At 47.3% G+C, this 22,259-nt stretch overlaps 1 protein-coding gene across 8 annotated transcripts in view; it reads left to right on the top strand.

Annotated features, from left to right (window-relative positions):
- The window catches only part of Nin (ninein), a 101,108-nt gene that overhangs the window by 38,269 nt on the left and 40,580 nt on the right, over positions 1-22,259 (top strand). For all 8 annotated transcript variants that reach the window (XM_032907876.1, XM_032907878.1, XM_032907880.1 and 5 more), the window contains 7 exons: positions 11,775-11,814; positions 13,259-13,449; positions 17,578-17,724; positions 18,305-18,472; positions 18,865-19,001; positions 19,360-19,500; positions 19,765-19,939. In XM_032907876.1, the coding sequence (XP_032763767.1) occupies positions 11,775-11,814; positions 13,259-13,449; positions 17,578-17,724; positions 18,305-18,472; positions 18,865-19,001; positions 19,360-19,500; positions 19,765-19,939 (999 nt within the window). The remainder of the gene's footprint in view (positions 1-11,774; positions 11,815-13,258; positions 13,450-17,577; positions 17,725-18,304; positions 18,473-18,864; positions 19,002-19,359; positions 19,501-19,764; positions 19,940-22,259) is intronic.

The following is a 22,259-nucleotide window of genomic DNA, read 5'->3' as shown; positions in this document are numbered from 1 at the left end:
CATTTTTCAAAGCAGCTTTTCTCTTCAAATTTTGGGTGTTCCTGGACAACTGTGACCCTGCCCAAGGTCTTGCCTTCACCTGGGCAGGTGCCCCTGTGGTGTGGTTTTAGGAGCGTGTCAGTCTTGTGGCCACACAGTGTCTCTGTTTGCTGTCAGTTTCTGCCTCAGCTACTTGTCAGAGGCTGGTTGGAATCCTCATCCTTTCTACAGAAGCTGTCGTGCCTCTGAGGGTGAGAAGGTGAGGGTATCTTCCTAATTGGAGGAGGAACTTTTCCCTGCCTGACTAGGGAGTCCAGATCTTAAATCTGTCAGGGGCTCTGTTCTCTGCTGCTGCATGACTTCTGTCTCCTTTCTTGTCACCCGAGAATCTGCTATTCATGTCTTTGGAGGTGTTGAGAATCTATTCTCTGGGATCGTACTTCATCATGGGGTTACCCAACAATATGGAAGAAAAGGGATGGAGGGGGCTGGAGACAGACTTCTTAGGTCTGCAAGATTAGGGACACTTAGCCAGCTTTCTAGGTCTGCTATTTCTTCTGCTTTCAACACGTCTGCTTTTTCCTTCCCCAAAGTGGCTTCAGAGTTTCTTGACAGAGACAATAAAAACATCAGAACCTGTTATCAGGAGTTGAGCAGAGGGTGGTCTGGCTGTGTTCCCTAATGGGAAACTAATTTTAGCTCCAGGTTGAGTCAAATCATGATTTTCCTGAGGTCCTGTGGTGGCGTGGGTTACCAGCAGGATGGAACAGTGTCCCACTCACCCATCAAAGCTGTCCCCATTAGGAACTCGCCCTCTCCGGACAAATGAGCAAGCTGTATCTGAAAAGGTAAAGTAAGAATCCATCTCTCCCCTCTGGGGTTCTCCAATCAAAGGGGAGGTTGCTGTAGCCTCCCACTTCTGCAGGAAGGCTGTCATTTCCAGGCTCCCAGTGTCTTTTTTTTGATATGAAGCCCTTCTTCTCCCATAAGCACCATCTAAACTACTGACAATTCTCAACAGTGATTCTCTGCCATCTACCTGTAACTTTACCCTTTTGCTCACATTCATGGGAAAGGCCACAAAGGTAGACAAGTGTGAGCAAGGCTATTGTAGAGATTGCTGTGAAGCATCTAAATTTATATTTAATATAAGCCCTGGGTGACGCTTCAGGCTTCATTAGGCACCAGCAATTTGGAAGCTCAGGTAGCCGCTGTTTGCAGTGCGTGTCTATGTCATGAGCCGTAGGTGAGGGTCACAGGTCATAGCTACTCACCTTCCTCCTGTACAGAGTGTATGAACATAAACTATATTGGGACTGGAGAGATGGCTTGGCGTTAAAAGAACTAGCTGCTCTTCCAGAGGACCCAGGTTCAATTCCCAGTATCCACATGGTAGCTCGCGACTGTGATCTGGGACACCCTTGCATAGACATACATGTAGGCAAAACACCAGTACACATGAAATAATAATAATAATAATAATAATAATAATAATAATAATAACAACAACAACAACAACAACAACAAAAATAAACTTTGCTAAAACTTTGGTCATGCTTGGCTTTTGTTTCTGTTTGCCTGTGTTCAAGGCCAAAGAACCTGTAAACATTTTCATCATCTCTAGCCCTTCCCCCTCCCTTGAACTTTTATCAGACAATTTGAGTCTTTCTGCTGAAATGAAAATGTCTAACCTAGCTATTAAGCGTGTCTCCCCTACCAAGTACAGTTTACAAGGCAAGGAAAGACCTCTGTGAGACACAGTGCTGTGTAAGTCCTTCAAAACTTCATCGGGAAAGCAGGACGCACAAGGCGCTAATTCGAAAGCCAGGTAGAGCCCACCAGCAGCCGTGATGTGCCTGGCCTCGGATTGTGCGTGTTTATCTGGCGTTTGGATCCCTTGGGAGTCTGACCTCTCCTCTCGTCGAGATTGAAAGGGATGGTGATTTTTCTTTTTCATGGGATCATTTTCACCCAAGTCAATTCAGGAGGACATTCTACTCTTGAGTGAATCGGGGCCAACAAAGGGCACATTCTTGGTCGCAGCCTAAGGTGTGACTAACGAGGGGGTTGGGGTTGACACTGCTCTCTACTTCGGTGAAAAACAGAAGTGAGACTCGAGGATTTTAAGAGCACATTTTTATCCCCTCTGATGAATAGCTACTGAAAGAACGTTGGGCTTCCGGCCCATGTTTCGCCACAGGTAGCTAGCAGGGGAAAGAAACCCACACATTTTAATTTTATTCTCTGTTCTTTGGGCTTGGTAGAAAAGACTGTGTAATTAATACAATTGGGGCAGTGCCACTTTGCTTTCTGGCCTAGTTGAAGAACAGGGCACGGCTTGTTAACTGTTTCCCTCTACGGGGAATAAATTGGGTCCATAAGATCCTTATCAAGAGCAAGGGGATTTCAACAATTATTTCTTCAACCGTAGACAATCATAATGTAAGTCAAAACCATTGGCTCCCACGTCGTAGTTGAGTGAGAACCCGAGAAAAGTTAAATCTGACAGGCACATTGGCTCAAGGATGCTCAGTGGGGTCTGGGCAGGTGAGCGGCCAGGTTGGTACTCGGTTAGCCCTGTCCCCCTGCAAAACAAAACAAAACCCTCAAACAACTGAAATTGCTGCCCATATCAATTCGAACTGCTTTGAAACGTCTGAGATTGACCTTCCCTTATGGTATTTTCATATAGGCATGACTTGGTGTGGGCTAATGTTTAATTGTGGCTCACACACCTTTTTTTTTTTTTTTTTTTTTTTAAGCAACAGAAGCTCTACCCCGACCTTGAAATACACACATTACTTTTTGTTATCCCTTTCATATTCTTTGTCCATCTTTCCCCTCACTGAGGGATGATATCCTCAGGACAGATGCTTTTGTTAATGGTTTTCCACCACCCCTTCCTGTGTCGTCAGTCTTTGTAAATGACATGGCTACTCCAGCACGGGAGCGTAGATCCTTTGACCTCGGAATCCTCTTCAAAGCTAACAAGATGATTCTTGTTCTTACAAGGCTTGCAGACTTCGGTGTCCTGGTTAGTCTTCCTGAATTACACCAAGGCGTTGTCCCTTAAAGTCCATCTCTAGGGGCTGGCGAGATGGGTCAGTGGTTATGAACACTGGCTACTCCTTCAGATGGGCCTGCATTCAATTCCTCGCATCCACATGGCAGCTCACAACTGTCTGTAACTCCAGTTCTAGGGGATCTGACACCCTCACACAGCACACATTCAACTAAAACACCAATTCACGGGAAATAAAAATAGATAAATCATTAAAAGGCTCTTATCTCTACTTCACAGCCTTCTAGATGAGTAATTTCTGATAACTCACTTTTAGCTGGGAACTTAAGCCACACAGCCAATCAAAATCGAGCTAACGATGACCATATTCCAATGATGATTGAAACCCTTTCCAACCACACTGCTAAGTATCGTCATAGATAAGGCGCTTACTACCCATTCAGCAACTGACGTGACTAGAAGTATAAAAACTGCCCGTTCCACTTAATGAGACCCTGTCTCGGGGGTAGTGTTTGTCTGTGTTTAGGTTTAATCTAAAGTGCCTCCAAGAGGGGTGGGGAGACTCTCCCCCTTTCAGGACTTTAGAATCCAGCCACGCCCAGCCTTACCAAGGGAAGAGGCTTACACTGAGCGTATCTTTGCATCGGCAGCACTTGAAGGCTTTCTGGCAGTGCGCTAGGACCCATGTGATTGTGCGTGCATTTTAAAACCATACATTAATTCCCGTTATCCCTGCTCTTAACTTGCAGCATGTAATTGCCTTTAGAGATGAAGACACCAATTTGCATTCCATTCCAGTAGCTCCTCCCTGAGTTCAAAACGGAGAGACTGGAAGCTGGGGCTGTCAGACTCTCCGTGCCTTAGCCTCCCCTGAGTCCCAGGAAGTATGTCTCGGGAGAAACAAAAGCAGACCAGATCCTGGCACATTCAGCTTCCCATATCCAGCCCAGAGTGCAGCTTTCTAAGCATGTAAGACTAACCAAACACACTGCGGGTGCTGTGCTTTGAATCATACGCACGCTACCTAAACAGATTCCTGGTTCTCTTCAGAGACAGCCCATGCTTTGCTAAATACATTCCCCCTTTTAAAGGAGCTTTGTCAATCTAGGAAACTGTGTTGCTCTTCCTCTGGGCTTACAAGGCCTTCCCTTTTCAAAATTAGTGTGCTGCGGTCTCCCAGGCTGCAGAGATCAGCTCGGCAACCTCTGTCTCGGTCGAATAGCCTCGTGGATGCCCATAATCATTTAATTAGCCATACATTCTGTAGGGCGCAAAGGTCTTAGCTTGAGCAGATGGCTAGTGGAGGCAGTGGCTGACCTATTGTAGGCTGGGGCCATGCAGTCGCTGCGGAGGCTGTGGAGACTGTAGACGCTGGCTGTACTTTGGGGCTAGAAGCTGAGATCCAAGAGACCCTGGCCATCTGCTCTGTAGTCTCCCAAAGCAGGTGTCTCTCCAAAGAAAGCATTCCTGACACTGAGGCGGCCTGTGTGGCTGATGTGTGCAGGGTACCTCAGCCAGCTGTAAAGCAATCAGGCTGGCTACAATGGCCAGGGTGACATTAAGATGTGTGGCCCTTGGGATGAGTGCAAGGACATCCTTTGTCTAACTGAGAAGGGTGAGGGCCATTTGGGGGCCAAGCAACCTCTGACCCCTTCTGTGTCTGCCCTGTAAGGAAAGGAATCACGGGGTGACCCTTGCCAGATATACCATCCAGGGGCCTCTGTGGAGTGGAAGGTCCCAGAGGAGAAGCTCACCCTACATTGATTCCCAGTTGATTGCTCCATCACAATTAATGTACTACACCTGTCCTTCCCTGCCCCCAACACAGTCTTAAGGCGTAATTGGCAACAATTGGCAACAATTGTATTTTTATAGTCAGGAAGGTGGTTTATATCGGGAGAATATTTTGTTAGGTGTATACAGTATGAAGTGAGTCAATCAAGCCAGTCTGAGCCATAGCTGTTAGTCTCTTCCAGGTTAGTCCTAACGCTGACATTGGACTCTGCTGTTTTTTTCTGTCTCCCTCCTGCCTTGAGCATCCAAGCAGCAGAGAGAATTAACAGCTACTTCATGTAGTTAAAAGCAGGGACCTCCCAGGGAGCACTTAGTGCTTGGTACTGACCAATGTTTGCGGGTAAGAAACATGCCTACACAGCTGCTATGACTTACCGCAAGGAAACTGAGGCACGCAGAAGCGAAGTGATTGGACCATGGTGCCCATGAGTTCCTGGCCAAATCGTTATTCAGGAAGAAGCAGCAACCATGATTAGACATCTCTGAGACACATTCACACCTCTGTGTCCCCCTCACAGGGTGGTGTGCTGTTCCCACTTTGTAGTGAGGTCACTTCCTGAGCTGAATGGAGGACACAGTCTGCTCACTTTTTATCCTCTCTATGGCTTTGCTTCCCGTGTCCGGAGTGTACGGAAAGATGCTCAAACAAGCCTACAGCAGCCCCTTCACAAAGTGTTTGCGTGCACCCACCCACTCAGAGGGCCCCTGGTGTCTTCTGGTGAACCCTGCACCCTGACAGCATCCCTGCCTTGGCGTCTCCCTGCTCCTGCCCCTCAGAGACTTTCCTGATTACCCCATCCAGGGCTCTGGATGAGCCTGTGTCTAGAGGCCACCGGCCTGCTCTCACTTCTGCATTGTTACCATCTGCAATTAAAGGACCCTGTTCCACAAGGATGCACCCTTTTATTGGTGCTGTTGCGGTAGCTGAATGACCTAATCCCCGACCTCCTAAACCGCCCCTCCCCCGTCTCTTTAATTGGACTCACTGACTCCAGGCGGCAGGAATGAAAATAAATGAAGTGTGAATGAATTGAATCTTCCCTTGCCCATCCCACCCCTCCAAAATTGCAATTTAATAACAAACATTCAGCTTTTATGGGCTTCTCTCCCTCTTAAAGGGACAGGCCCTTCCCTTAGACTAGGGAGAGGCAGTGTTCCTGTCATGGTAGGGTGAGGAGTCTCCAGCAGAGGTGATGAGGTGGAGCAGTTGGGCTGACCTTGTTGCTTTCCCCAGGATGACCCCAGCTCCATCAGAGTTTACCAAAAATCAGGAGAGAGTGCCAGGGAGACTGTCACCCCAGAGTTCAGCTCTGCTTGTTATCCCTGCCCCTGCCCACCCGTTATTTTGAGGTTAGGAAAAACCATTCCTGCTAATTGATGCTTGAGGTTTCAAAGCCGTGGCTGTTTTAGACTACTGTTTAATTATTTACCAGTGCGTTTTGTACACGATAATGGGTTTCATTCAGACATTTGCGTACATACATACGCTGTGTTTTTATTTTATTCACTGCTGGTCCCCTTTCTATTCCTAACTACCCCTCTCTTCTTCTTAATTCGGGTTGTATAGAGGAGTTCCTCACTGGAGAATAGACAACTGACCAGTGGCTGACTATACCATGGAAGAAAGTGTCTTCACCACCCAGAATAACCATTAACTTCCCTGAGAAGGTCTCAGGGAAGGATGGGGTCTTATGAGCCACCCCCCTTCATGACAGAATATTGGTGATCTCAAGGCGAGACTTGTGTGACCAATTTTATGAAAATGATCAGAGGTGCTGTGAGCGCCAGCCCTGTGCCACAGCAGGCCCAGCCTTGGACTCTTAGGGACTGCTCTTTGGGGTGGTTTGGCCCCCAGGGCGGGTCTTAACTGAGGGTCTCTGGTCATCCCATGCTCTGCTGAGCTCCGGAGGAATCAGTAGCATTTGCCTGTCTAAGCAGCGTTGGCTTCCCTCCCAGCCTGCACCCAGTTTGTTGCAGAAGGTAACTTACCAAAGGGAGAGACCCGAGACCCCGAGACATTACAGTCAAGTTAGCGAGGACGCGAGGGTAAAAGGAACAGTGAGAGTTGTGTCCACTCATCCTGCAGAAGTGGAGGGAATAAAAGAACGTTCTCTTATAGACCCTCAGGTAAAACATGCCTTATTTATTATCTGTTTCCTCCCGGTCTTTGTCTGACTGTATAAATATTTGTTGCCAGCAACAATCACAGCGCGGATCACATTTTTGTTATGCTCTTTTGTTTAACATTTATTAAATGATTTTCCATGGTCCTGCATGGGTTTTAAGTTACTTTTAATGACTACATTATGTTGTGTGCCCCATTGTGCTTTACGCCCCATTGTTTAATATTTAAGTGTTCTAAACACTTTATCGTTATAAACACGCCACTGCATACATATTTGTGCACATGGTGTGCACTCTCTCTCGCTCTCGCTCTCTCTCTCCCTCCCCCCTCTCTCTCCCTCTCTCTCTCTCTCTCTTCTTCATTCACTTTACATCCCTCCTCCCCGTCACCCCCTCCCCAGTTCTTCCCTACCTCTTCTCTCTTCTTTTTATTGCCTTTAGATAGCAAGTAAAATTATTGAATTGAAGGGTAAATTTCTTATTTTGATATATAAAGCCATTTTCATTATAAAAACAATACCCACGGACATTGCTGTCAGTCGCACATGCACAGGCCTGCTTCAGACTGTAGCCTTGGTGGGAGCCATAATTTAAATACTTAGATAGGTCAGTAACAACAGTTCAGTAATGAAGATTACGAGCCCACGGGTTTTAGTTCCTGTGACCTTGTGTGGTGTTGAACAGTACTGTGGTGAGCTGCCATCTGTATGGTGTGCACCCTGCTGGACCTCAGTGGTTAGAGAACTGTTCTTGCATAGGACACCCCCTACCCCGCTGTCAGATCAGTTCCTAGCATCCATGTCCGGCTGCTCACCACTGCCTGCAGCTCTAACCCCAGGAGATCTGACACTTCCAACCTCATGTGTTAATTTCTAACACTGATATACGTGAACATATAATTTTCAAAAATTCCCTTTTAAAAAACATGCAAAGGCATACCCAAATGAAAGGTTTAATTTTGAATACAGAGGTGAAAAGAGTTCCACAAATACAAGTTTCATATCCATTGCTTACACACGTGCAATACAAAAATAGCGGGACCTTATAGTGTGCATGTGCCGGGCACAGTGCTAAACACTTTGCTATTCCCTCAGTAAATTTGTACTACGTTATTCCCATTTTACAGATAAACTAAGGCCAAGAGGTCTAACAATTATATAGTTAACCCCATCACTAAGTGGGGACTCAGTACCAGGCAGCCCAGCTCCCAACCTGGGCAGTAGCTTCCTGCTGGACCATTAGGCAGGGGTGAGGGATGGAGAAAGAAGTGACTGGTGGTGGGCAGCGATGGACAGTGAAGGCTATGGCACCCTGGGAACTACGTGAGAGCATCTGCGGTTTTCCAAGGCTTTGCTCACTGTTCTAACGAGCCAACAGGAGAAGCCACGCATACCCAACCCCGCCCCCTTAGGAACTCTGGCCAAGTCCTAAGTTTTGCTTTGTTCCAAGATGCTGTGCCCCTGCTGAGGCTCTTTATGGTGTGAGCCCTTTTGCCATTGGTGTTTATGGTTTAAAAAGTCAAGCACAACTCCTGTTTGATAGTTTCATTTGGACTAGTGGTCCTGAGATCATAAACTCCATTTAATATGTTATAGGTCGATTTGGTGGGTTTAATCTGAGGGTACTGAGATGCTGAATAATGCATTTGCATGGTTTCAGATGCCCAAGTAGGGTGAGCATTTGACTCAGTCTGTTGGTAGCCAGGATGCTCTCTCTCATCAGTGGGCCTCTATGGGTTTAAAGTCTTACATAGAATAGCAGTTTAATTCTGATCAGAAACAGTAATTGAGGCGATCCGTGGAGGACTGTTGATGGCCGCTCCCCTCTGCTTCACCTGGCCCCGCATCTCGAAGCTTAGAGCACCATCTTTATCTAGAAATGCAGGACAAGTGAAGAATTATAACCTCAAGGAAACATGGAGAAATCACCGGGGCCCGGTGGGGTGGGTCAGTCCTTCCCAGCCTCTGTGCTGGGCACTTTCAGTTAGCTTAGCCATCCTGAGACGTGACCTTCGACCATCTCCAGTTCAGCATAGTCTGTGTGGGGATTTCACTTGGACGTTTCAGCTTAGCTGAGTCCATGACATCTTGGGGTCCCTGTGGACTAAGGAGCATGAGTCTTAGTAGACACTTGTCTTTCATTGAAGAGATGGCTTGACTGCCATGAATGTGACGGTTAATACTGTCAACTTGATGGACTCTAGATTCACTTGGAGGCAAGCCTCTGGGCATGTGTCATGGTTTGTATATGCTTGGTCCAGGGAGTAGCACTATTTGGAGGTGTGTCCTTGTCAGAGGAAGTGTGTCGCTGTGGGTGCGGGCTTTAAGACCCACATTCTAGCTGCCTGGAAGTCAGTCTTCCACTAGCAGCCTTCAGACGAAGACGTAGAACTCTCAGCTCTGCCTGCAGCATGCCTGCCTGGAGGCTGCCATGTTTTGCCTTGATGATAATGGACTGAATTTCTGAACCTGTAAGCCAGCCCCAATTAAATGTTGTCCTTTATAAGAGTTGCCTTGGTCATGGCGTCTGTTCACAGCAGTAAAACCATAACTAAGACAGCATTGCCAGTGAGGGATTATCTAGATTAGGTCAAGTAAAGTGAGGAGAGCCATGTAAACTGTGGGCAGTACCATCTCATGAGCTAAAGACCTAGACTGAGAGAAAAGGTGACCAGCATGAATGGAAGTAAGTATCCTTTGCTCTCTGCTTCCTAACTGGGGACACAGTGTGCCTAGCTGTCTCCTGCTCCTGTATCATACTCTCCCTTCTGTGATGGACAGTGTCCCCGAGAACTGTAAATTGAAACAACCCCTTTCATTCTTCAGTAGCTCCTGTCAGGTACCTAACGCAATGAGTGAGTGTGGGGAATGGAGGAGACCCGCTGAGGTAGCCTGAAAGCACGTTACATCATGTCATGTTAGACCACCGAAAGACAATGTCTGTTGTAACCATTTTTGCAGGCTCTGCAGACTGGAGTTAATTAGGCCTGTCTTCCTGCTGTGTTTATTTCAGGAGTCTAAGAAGTCAACTAGCATCATACTGTTATCTATCCCAGTAAATGGGCTGGTTACTTGGTATAAGAGGCAATTTTAGTCATAAAATCACACACACACAAACACACTCGTATTTCTTCCCCTTTTAGTATTTTCTTATTTAGAGGCTATGTACAATGACCTGGGCTTCATTTCTGTCTGTCATGCTTTGCTCTTGCTTGCCCCTCACTGTTCTCAAATAATCCAGCCTAGCCATGGCTATTATGAAGTCCAGGCTGACCCGAAACTCCTAGTCCCCTTCCTCCTGCCTCCTGGGTGCCACCACACCTGTGGACTAGAGTCGTGTGTTTATTAAGTGAGTCCTGACTTCTCCACCGGACTTCCTCTATTGCTGTGGGTCCTCCCCGTGGGACAGGAGCAACAGGTAGTTTGCTTGAGAGGTCTAAGCCTTTTGCAAGAGAACCAAAGCTACATGTTGTAACCGGTCCAAGGAAGATTGATACAGAATTGGCCAGTGGAACCAGGGCTGGGTTCGTTCCTGACTTGTGATGAAGGGGAGGTGCTCTGACCTTAGAGGATCATCCTCACTCAGAACACCATGCTAAGGGATCTAGTTTAAATAAATCCCACTAGGGTCAGTGTAACTTTCTACCGGCACAGTGTGCTGAATTCAGCTTTCTAGTCTTAACTGTGCAGACTGCATCTGTATTTGCTCTCATCAGTAGGTGCGCCCGACCCGTTCTTAAGTTCAGTAGTTATTAAGGACTCCTGTTCTCTTTTCTGTCCATAATTCAGATGACCCTCAGGACTCAGTTTATCCATTGCTGCTGTTAGGACATCATCCTTCACCTTCCCAGCCTGATGTCTTCTTCTCAGTCACCGTTCTGTCTTACTTCCTCTGTTCTGGCCCCCTCGTAGTATGGGAACTTTATTGAGATTATAATATAATTACATTTCTCCCTTCTCCTTTCTTGATCCAAGTCCTCCCATATACCCTTCCTTGCTCTTTTTCAAATTTGTGGCCCTCTTTTTTCATTAATTATTAGTACATGCATACCTTGATGTATATACGTAGATATTATAAAGACTGGGAAGGTTTATGTAGGAATATCTGTGTGTGTGTGTGTGTGTGTGTGTTACTCGTGTGTGTTTTCAGGCCTGAGCATTTGGTATTGAGTAGTCGCTTGGTGTGCTCTTCCCTAGGGAAGACAGTCTCTTCTGCTCTCAGCTTTCCCTAGGTGCCTGTAATCCTTTGTGCAGGGTTGAGGCATGTTCATTAGTGTCCTCTGTGTGCAGCTCGTGTTTAAGTGGTCATGTTGGTGAGACTTCATGAGTGTAGCTTCTGACGTTACTAGAAGACACAATCTCACAGTAAACTCCCTGCTCCTCTGGTCCTTACACTCTTTCTGCCCCTTCTTCCATATATGTACTTTGTCTGACAAGAAATGAGTGTGTTCTGCTCTTCTGTGTGTTCCCAAGATATAGCACGAAGGTGATCACTCCGTACGCACCCACTGGAGAGCAAATTTATAAATTCGGATGCACATTTGCTGGTTGGTGAACTCTGCATATTCCTTTTAGGCTGGTTTAATGGGTTGCAAGAAGTTCTGTTGAATAAATAACCTTAAAAAAAGACAAGGCAGATCCCTAGTGCCATGCAAAGACAGTACTTGGTGCTGCGGACCAAAGACCAGTCTATTTCAAGAGGTTTCAACCTCTCGATAGGTGGTAACTGAAAGAGCCAGTACTGACTCCAAGGCTAAAGTCATGTGACTAACCCACGTGGTGACTTGAGAGCTAGAGAGCAATCTGGTCTAGAGGCTGGGTTCAGATGTGCACTAATTGTCTCTTGCTTTCTCTAGCACTGGAAGACACAACGCAGTGAGGAGTATGAAGCGGAAGGTAAGAGAAAGCGGTGGGTTGGGGGGACTGCTGAGGAGGGAAAGCCCTGGCTGCTATGGCTAAGGCACTCTGTGCACTTGCGTTACTCCTCCTCCTTGCATTAGAAGAAAGCCGTGTGCTAACGTTAGGACCAACAGCAACAGAAAAAAAAAATCATTTCCAAGTGACACCTCACACTCTTCAAACCCTGGCTGTTAACATTATAGGAAAGATGGCAGCCAATATATACCAGTCCACTTAGAGAAGACGACTGCAGTGCAGGCTGCCAGAGGGACTTGTGAGCATCCCCAGCATGCAAGTGTCCAGTATCTATAGACTACGAAGCAGAGCACGACAGTCGTGTGGCCACCAGATGGCACTGTGGTTTAGCTCACTTTCTTCCCTAACCCCAGATGAAGTGTGGATAAGTATAATTAAAACAGTGTGTTCTCTGGCTCTCCAGCCTGGAATAATAGTACAGTAATGGGTTTAAATTCTGTCAATAAATATCAGGAATGACACTGAGTGACCCTTACAGTCTTCCGTGGTTCTCCCAGGTACATAAAATCATGACCGTAATTATCCCATATCTAAGCGATGACTTCGTGGGCTCACATTTACCCTGCCGGTTTAGAAGCAGGATGGTTAATACAGGATGATTTAGAAGCAGGGTGGTTAATACAGGATGAATAGTCTTGGCGTTTCAAGTAGTAGTCAGACCCTGTCTTAAACAGAACTCAGCGTACATCTACAGACGCTAACTGACGTGCAGTTTGCAACCTTTTCTTTTCTTTTTTTTTTTCCGGAGCTGGGGACCGAACCCACGGCCTTGCGCTTGCTAGGCAAGCACTCTACCACTGAGCTAAATCCCCAACCCCATTGCAACCTTTTCTTTCAAGTGAGTCCTGGGTTTCTGACTTGGAAAACGGGTGAACTTTAGAGGCTCGTTGTGGTGGTTTCCTTCCCAGGAAAAGATGCTGTAACGCTTAGCCCAGAAAGAAAGCAGAAATGAAACATTCCGGAAGCCTCAGTGGAGGCCTCTGACCTCACGTGTATGAGATAGTGTTCCTTTCTCCTGGGTGATTGTCCCAGAGCAAAAACTGCCTTCAATTTCCATTCGAACTTCAGTACCAAATCAGAGTGGGGTCAACATTTATAGTTATCTCATGCAATGTTTATTATGGGGCTGGAGAGATGACTTAGTAGTTATGAGTCCTAAATGTTCTTCCAGAGGACCCGGGTTCGATTCCGGTATCACATGTCAGCTTACAACCATCTATAACTCTAGTTACCTCCATAATCACTGGATGTATGTACTACACAGACATGCATGCAAGTAAAACACTCATCCATGCAGAAGAATAAAACACAACCGAAAGAATTATTTCCCAAGGGTACATATCTACAGCAGGCACTGTCTCTGTGCGTTCCTTTGGGAATAACACAGTTTTTGCTTTGATTTTAGGCCAGCTGAGGTTTTGGAACCCAGATGACCTGAATGCTTCACATGGTGGGTCTTGCCCTCCTCCAGACTGGATAGAAGAGAAGCTGCAAGAGGTTTGTGAAGATCTGGGGATCACTCGAGATGGTCACCTGAACCGGAAGAAGCTGGTTTCCATCTGCGAACAGTATGGATTGCAGAATGTGGATGGAGCGGTAAGCCCATCGCTGTGTTTGAGAATAATGAGAAGAGCTTTGTCTGCCCCCAGGCAGGGAAGAGCCGTACTGTGACCTCCTTATTAGAGGCCCGGCCTTCTTTATTTCCCTAAAAAAATGTTCTACAAGATTTTTGTCTTTGGGAAAGTCATGTTGTGAGGCTGAAGTTCCTGAATATATAATAAAGTCACCTACTGTGCTCTCTGCTACCCTGTGTGAGAGTATCAACCAAACAGTAAACTGTGGGGGAACACAGACAGGAATCAAGAGAGCCTTGGGCTTGAGTTAGACGGGAACTTTGAAGGTCAGGCTGCTGCATGTTCAGTTCTGGAAAGTTCTAGTGCTCTCCCTGGGCCCTTGGGTAGACGAGAGTAGTGCACAGGCTGCCTCTCTAGCTGTGGTTTGAAGTTTGCTTTCTGCTGTGAGGAGAGCCTTGGTTGTGTAGAGCAGCCAGATTCTAGCCAGGAGGGAACAGGGTTGGGGAGCTTGGTAGATTTGAAGCCCCAGAGAGTTTATGAGGTAAGATTCTGCTTTCCTCTTCGTTCTGAAGAACCAAGAGAGGATCTTCAGGATTCGTTTATGAGTAGCCGTGAGGCTATACAGAAAAACCTGTAATTCTAAGACGTGTCTTTCAGAAAGCTGCAAATCAAGATTAGGGGGAGTTGGAGGTTAGGAATACAGTCACTGCTCCAGAATCCCTGATTATGATGATATGTGACACCACGGTGGCTGCCTCCTCGGGACAGAGTGGTAGCGCATTCCTAACCAAGAAACAGGCCGATCTCCAAAACCTGCCAAGTAGCCTGACTTGCAGAAAAATTTGGTTTTTAGTTTAGTTTTGCTTTTTTGTTCTCATGTGATATGACCGTTATATAAGCCCCCTGATGACCTTTGGAGTATCCCAGCGCCCCATTTATTTTTCAGCAGTGTCTATGGAATCATAAAATTAAATTAATTGTCCTAATTTCTGAACCAGTACAGTACAAAGGGTTGTTTTTTGTGTCTTACCGAGAAACGTTGCACAAACGAGTTCCTGATCTGAGAACAATTTTTTTGGAATGTAAATGGCAGCCACTGGCAGAGAGCTGGCTTCCTCTTCTGCAGGGAGCTCCTAAAACTGGAGACAAGGGGCACATTCAGTTCTTCCCCTGTGCTGCTAGAATTAGGAAGGCTTTACTCATCGTGCTCCTGCTTAGTGTTTCCACCCCTCCCACCAGGAGGAGTGAGGAGATGCCCTGCCCTCCACCCCTTAGGTCTGAACCCAGAGGGGCTGAGCTGATGATTAGCATAGGACTTGGGATCCCGGAATTTTGCACCCCAAAGCAGTTTGAACTCTGTCAGCCTTTTGCAGAGGAAGCCTGTGAGATCACTGCTGCCCCCTATTTTTGTGAGGGAGAACTAAATGAGCTCTCTTTGGCAGTCATCCACACCCCGCTTTGTCTAAGTGAAGACAAGTAAGAGGGCAGGGTGAGCAGACCAACTCCCAGGAGGCCTCATCAAACCCAAGGATGACTTCGTTTGGCTTGTTCGGTATTTTAAAAGCTGAACTTTGAGGTACACTCTTTGACATTGGAAATTTTCCCTAAATATTTTGTAGTAGCGAGCCACAGTCGTCTCCTCCGGACACCACAGGCGACAATGTGCCGAGCTAGCTTTGTTCTCAGCCCCATTTGCCCCCTGACGACCGCTTGCTTTCTGATGTCCGAAGCCCCCATGCCTCGGTCTCCCAGGTCTCTGGGGTTCCCGGACTCTGTTCTGATACATGTTCCACACCCTACACACCAGGAAGTGCCCACAGACCTGGCCAGTGTGGGGAATGAGAATGCCCTTGTTCCTAAAGTGGGTCTGTGGGGTGCCTTAGTGCTCCGGTAACCCGCATTCTCTTGAGCCCAGTCCCGACCACCCAGTCCTCTCTAAATTTACATCCCTTTACCCAACACTTCTCATCCAGAGCTCTGACTTAAAATAACTGGCAGGAGTCTACTAAGCGTTTGAGTGTTCAGGCCACATAGAAACTACACTGATTTGGCAAAGGCCAGGCAAGCACTAAGGACATAATCTATTGCTTTGTCTAGATTTTGTGGACATTTCTGATTGAATGGTCCTGAAAGCCACTTCCTCCAATGTTGGTGAGAACGAGACAGAAAAGTTGAAGGCTTTTTGGCAACCTCAGCATCTTGTCCCAAATGCTACCCGTCACAGGATTCTGTCAGAACCTATTTCTTCCCCAGATTTCCAACCTCTAGAAATTTCCTTGCCTCAGGATCCTCTCCCAAACAAGACATATGTTTCCTACGAATTGGCAAAGAGCACACGAAATACAATTTGTCAGTCTTCTGTCTCCTTGCTTCTCAGTGGCCCAGGCGTCGTGCGGGGGCTCGTTAGCTCTGCGGTCTCAGGCCCTTCCTTAGCCTACCTACCGCAGCAGTGTGAGCTGTAAGGTCTCTGTTTGATTTCTGTTCTGTTCCCGGAGGCCTGTTCCACAGTAAATATCACACAGAGGGAAGAGTCTCAGTGGGATGTCTGCGCCTTTCCTCCTGTCTGTGGCTTCTGTGATTCATACTACTCTTTTTCCTTCCCCATTCCTGCGGAACTAAGGCACATACCATCTCTCTGACAAGCCTCCACGTGGGCTGTGGTCCAAGCACCCTCTTCCCTGTTATGTGAGGGAAACTATGGGATGGCTGCCAGACATGCAAAATGGAGAGTCAAGCTCTCTCCCCTTTCTACATCTTGAGACTTTCCTTTTGCACACACACACAAGATCACTTTCACCCAGTCTTGCTCTTTCCTGGGCTAACGCACTAAAATATAACTTGAGCATATTCCAAGGAACATCACTGCAATCCGCCCCAGTCCAAACTTGCTGTGTTAGCATGCTGTTTGAGCTTCCTGTGGCTGGAATAAAATGCTCTGACAAAAGCAACTTAAGGGAGAAAGGGTTTATCTTAGTCACTGTTCAGTTGCCATAACGGAGCACTGTGACCAAGGCCACTTATAAACGTATTTAATTGGAGGCTGGTTTAGAGCTTTAGAGGGCGAGTCTGCAATCATTGTGGCAGGGAGCATGGTGACAGGCAGGCAGGCAGGCAGGCAGGCAGGCAGGCAGGCATAGGATTGTAGCAGCAGCTAAGAGCTTATGTCCTAATCTGTGGGCAGAAGGCAGAGAGAAAGAGACAGACAGAGAAAGAGACGGAGACAGACAGAGGAAGAGGAAGTCTATGCCTGATGTGAGTTTTTGAAACCTAGAGCTCACTCCCAGTGACACACCTTCACCCACAAGGCCACACTTCCTAACGCATCCTAAACATTCCCTTTGTTGACCAGGCATGCAAATATATGATCCTGTGGTAGCTATTCTCATTCAGACCGCATGGATTTATCTGTTTCACCATCGAAAGCACAGCCCGTCATCCTATGGAAGTTAAGGCAGCAGGCACTTGAATCAGTAGGTTATCACACTCATATTCAGGTGATGATGAACGCATGTTGTGGGCCAGCTCGCCTTCTCCACTTGGAGGGTCCAGGATCCCAGCCACAAAGGACAGAGCTTCCCATTTCAGTCGGTGCAATCAAGATAATCCTCCACAGACTTGCTGGCAGTTTCTCAAGTGATGCTAAATCATGTCAAGCCATCAATTAACACTAATCATCACACAGGCCGACTTGAAAACTTCAGCATGAGCCAGTTAACACTTAAGAACTGCTACATTTTAACTAACATCTTATTAATGGTTGTGAGAAGCTGTATGGCTTAAGTGATTTTAAAAACATTTATAATAATAACACTTGTGACATTTAAGGCTGCCAGACCTGGAAGAATGAATGAAAGAAAAAAGAAACAAACTAACAACAACAACAATAACAACAACAGCAACAACAACAAACCCAACAGTTGATTGCTAAACTGTATAACATTACAGAGATGTTAGAAATAGGGTTTTATTTTGTTTGAGTGGGGAGGGGGGGTCGCCATTTCTAGAGAGGAAAATTTTTTTTAATAAGAATAGAGACAAAATTTTATGTCTGGACTTTTAGAGTCAATAGTGGTATGAATTTCTGTTGGCCAGAGTGTGTTGTGCATGTGATATTTGTGTGTGCTTAAAACACATGATCGTTCTTTCTTAGATGCTGGAAGAGGTGTTTCTCAGCCTCAACCCTGATGGTACAATGAGTGTGGAAGACTTTTTCTATGGTCTGTTTAAGACTGGGAAATCCCTTACACCATCAGCATCTACTCCCTATAGACAACTAAAACGGCATCTGTCTATGCAGGTAAGAGATCAGCGTTCAGAGCCGGGTGTGGTGGCACACACCCATGACCCCCAGCATAGTGGGCAGAGGGGAGAACAGAATACAAGTTGGAGGCTAGCCTGGGCTACATGGCGAGACCCTATCTTAGAAAAGAAGAACCAACAGAGCATTTTCCTTCAGAATCAGTGTTTAAAACCCAGTTAGTAGTTCTGAATGAATTCATCTGTTGTCTAAAGAAAAATGTCACGAAGAAAAAAGTATTCAGAGCATGTGAAAGACTAAGCCGTTTGAAAGGAAAGGATGGTTTGAGAATTGGCCATAAATGACAGAGTATGAAGGCTGCTAATTATGCCTTTTGATGACAGTGTGGGGTAGAAGAAACGTGGTGTCAAGTAAATATCTCATCTATGGCGAAGAGTCTCCCAGAACAGTTCTTTCTGATAAGGTTGTAGGCTTGGCTCACTGGGAACCAGAGATCAAAGGCTTTCTCCCTCCAACAGTGTAAGTTAACTTCTGCTCTCTGTGGCCAGGACTGTACAGGCATCTAGCTGCATTTCTGGGGTCCAACTCAGTTTACTTTAAGACTCTTTTCTCCTTCCAGTCTTTCGATGAGAGTGGACGGCGGACCACAACCTCGTCAGCAATGATGAGTACCATTGGCTTCCGGGTCTTCTCCTGCTTGGATGATGGGATGGGCCAGGCATCGGTGGAGAGGATCCTGGACACCTGGCAGGAGGAGGGCATTGAGAACAGCCAGGAGATCCTGAAGGTGTGGCAGCTAGAATGGCAGTCCTAGGAAGGGGGTGTCTGTGGATCTTTTGAAACTGTTTTGATTTATCCTTGATGACTTAATGTTTGCGAGGTCTCAGAAATGAGGTAATTTTTCCTGCCTGCTTTAGGCAGAAGCCCATGGCTGAGTATTTCCATGTTTTTTAACCTCGCTAACTCTTAACTCCTCTTTGGTGGGCGTTTCTTTACAATGTCAGATGGGATGTCATAAGACACAAGCAGCCAGCCTCAACTGCCTTAACCAAGCAGGTTTCTAGGTAAAAGCTGTTCCTATGGAGCGGACCTGCCTGGTCTCTAGCATGGCTTCGCTTTCTGCTTTCTGAAGCTGGGCCTGTCATTTGTTCTGACTCTACGTCGTGTTCTCATTCCCAGGCTTTGGATTTCAGCCTGGATGGAAACATCAACCTGACAGAGCTGACGCTGGCTCTTGAGAATGAACTCTTGGTTACCAAGAATGGCATTCACCAGGCAGCTCTAGCCAGCTTCAAGGCTGAGATCCGGCATTTGTTGTAAGTTGAGCAGAAGCTTTGCCTGGTTCATTTCCTTTATAGCTTGTCTCCCTTATCACCACCACCAGGCACCTTTTCCCACCCACAGGCCAGGGTGGCCATCTTCCATTTCTAACTGTTAAACAGTTACCCTCCTGAGCTGAAGGGACATGAGCTGGGGCTCTGATTGGCTGCAGCATGTGAAGGGGGCCTTGGAAAGCCTTTTTGTTAGGGGAGGGTTCTGGTTGTCGTGGTTTTGTGTTTGTACTGAAACAAGCCAGATGAGGAGTTTTTTTTTGGGGGGGGGGAGTGTAGGGGAGGGAGTCTCCTGGTTGCTTGGAAACAGCTTCTTACTAACTCACTCTCTTTCTAATTCTAGAGAACGAGTTGACCAAGTAGTCAGAGAAAAAGAGAAACTACGGTCGGACTTGGACAAAGCAGAAAAGCTGAAGTCGCTAATGGCTTCTGAGGTGGACGATCACCATGCGGCCATTGAACGGAGGAACGAGTACAACCTCAGGTGTGGCCCCCATCGCTCCAAACCCCAGCTTCTCCTCTTTATTCCCCTCCCCCACAACTGTCCCTCCCCCTCCCCCATCCCCAGCCCTCTGCTCAAGGCAGCATGAGGACAGAGCTGAGGTCTAGCTGCAGCCCAGCCACCAGGAAGGCAGGACACTTTAGGCATTTTCTCTGTGCCCTCTGTCTCCAGTTTTGGAATGTCGCCTCCTGTCCTCCAAGGGATCTCCAGGCCGCCTATTGATTTTCCTGTTGTCCTTCCTCACAGGAAACTGGATGAAGAATACAAGGAGCGCATAGCAGCCTTAAAGAATGAACTCCGCCAAGAGAGGGAACAGATCCTGCAGCAAGTGGGCAAGCAGCGGGTGGAGCTGGAGCAGGAGATTGAAAAGGCCAAAACAGAAGAGAATTACATCCGGGACCGCCTTGCCCTCTCCCTCAAGGTAATCTTCTTGGTAGCTCTGTGGCCTGGGTCCATGCTAGGTATCTACAGCGAACACTGTAGCTCCCTGAGAGCACAGGTCTGCATAGGGCTAAATCCAAGGATTCTCCCTGGTCATGGCCTAGACATGGTGGTGGCCTCAGGGTCTGGTGTTGAGGGGTATATAGTATATCCTGTTCTTCACAGCCTTCACACTTCTCAGGACTGGGTGCAGCTTGGCTGACACCTCAATTGCAGAGCTGTCCCCACCCCCCATCCCCAGCATGTCCTCATCCTCGGCTTCTCCTTCTCCTCCCTATCTGGCCCCCATTCTTAGTCTCTGGGCATCTCCAAACATGTTTTTCCTCTTGTGATCTTCCCTTCCTCTCTCTCTGTCTCAGTGGAAAAATGTGACTTTCTCTTTTCTGGGCTCTCATACCAGATAGCATAGTACTGGGCCTTTGGGGCCCACTGCCTACAGGAAAACCTTGATGGTGTTACCCAAGCCTGTTTCCCAGTGTGCAGATGGCCACATGGTAGCTCTTACTCCTTACCTCGGTGTGGTTAGCATACCAGATGCTACAAGTAAGTGGTCTGTAGACTAGCAGGTACGGGGAAATGTTTGCTCTTATGATGTACCCCCGGGGCCACACACCAACTGAGGAAAGGCCAACGCAAGGGGCAGCCTCTGCCATCAGCATTCTCCTAAGCAGCAGCAGCAGCCGCCGCCGAAAGTCCCTGAAGTTAAAGTTCTTAGCCGTCTGCACGTATCAGCACTCTTTAGGTCACGTTGGCATTCTGAAACACCTCCTAGATGTATCCTTTCCTCTGCATTCCACGGCCTCTCTGGTTAGGTTCTAAACGCACTGTGGCCCCTCGGGTGATTCCAGTGTGTTCATTATAATCCTTTCTCCCACACGTCCATTAGAGAGAACTCAATAAAGACAGGCGCAAGCATGCGGGTACCTGTGGTTTAAAAGTAGGGTGCTGCGTGGGAGAGCAGGAGCCCTGCACCTCACCTGGACAGAATTAGAGTTCGCTGGCCCAGATGACAAAGGCTTGAGTGAGCTGGCCCTGGGGATCTGAGAGCAGGTCCAGCCCCTCGATGGCTGCTACACTGGGGAGAGCAGGCCCACACCTTAACTGGACAGCACAGTGGAGGCTCTGGAGGTGTGGGTGCAGGTGGGCTTACCCCAAGGGCATAAGGAGAGCTAGCCCTGCCCCTTGCCAGCTATATGTGGCATCGGGTAAGCTAGCCAGGGCAGTGCAGGAGAGCTGGTTGAAGACCACCTCAGCTACCATCCAGGCCCAGATCCAGGGCTTTGAGTTGGCTCAGGTCAGTCAACATCTATGCCATCTATGAACTGCTGGAGCTCGTGAAAGGACCGGTCCTGCTGATCCAAAGTGACAGGATCTCCATGACTAAGGGAAACAACAGGATATCAGGGAGGAGTCCCAGGGAGGATCCAGTATTGATGGTGTCATAGAAGCTAGAACCAGACCAATGACTCATCGCAGTGAACATTTGCAAGTTAAAGAGGTGACAAAAGGGTCTACTGTGGCACACACTGTGACATGATACAGCTTCTATCAGGAGATCTTTTTTTTCTTATCTTTTTGTTTTTGTTTTTTATTTTGTTTAGGGGTTGGTTGCCAGGGACAGGTAGATGAATGAGATTGGGGCACATGGTATAAAACTCACAAATAATCATTAAAAAATTAATTTGAAAAACAGGGTGCTGGCAATCACGGGCACTGCCAGAGGCTCGTCTGTAGTTCTCTGACCCAGTGGTTCTCACCCTTACTAACACTGTGACCCTTTAATACAGCTCCTCACGTGTGGTGACCCACAACCATAGCTCTTTTCCTTGCTACTTCATAACTGTACATTTGCTGCAGTTGTGAATCATAATGTACATATCCGTGTTTTCCAATGATTGTAGGTGACCCCTGTGAAACAGCTATTCAGTTCCCAAAGGGGTCACAACCCATAGGTTGAGAACCTGCTCTAACCTCAGCTCCTGCTGGCTCTTTCTGGTGCCCCGCCTCCTGGCGCCCCGCCCCTCTCACTGCACCTTCCATGAGCACCATGTTCCTCCTGTATGCTCCTTTGCTGTGTCCCCCCAACACCACAGGCCACACTCCCTATCTGTTCCCATCACACCTCCTTTCTTGTCAGGAGACCTGTTTTCTGTCGCAGCTATGTGCACCTCCTTCTTTAGGGCCACATTGTCCCCTATGTTCCACAGTGATATCTGATTTGGCTTCCAGAGCAGCAGGATTCCCTGATTCAGCAGTGTGGGTGTTTTTTTTTTTTTTTTTTTTAAATTTTTTTTTTTTCG

Source organism: Rattus rattus, chromosome 7, assembly GCF_011064425.1.
Source record: "Rattus rattus isolate New Zealand chromosome 7, Rrattus_CSIRO_v1, whole genome shotgun sequence".
NCBI lineage: Eukaryota > Metazoa > Chordata > Mammalia > Rodentia > Muridae > Rattus > Rattus rattus.
This window is presented reverse-complemented; position numbering and strand designations above follow the sequence as displayed.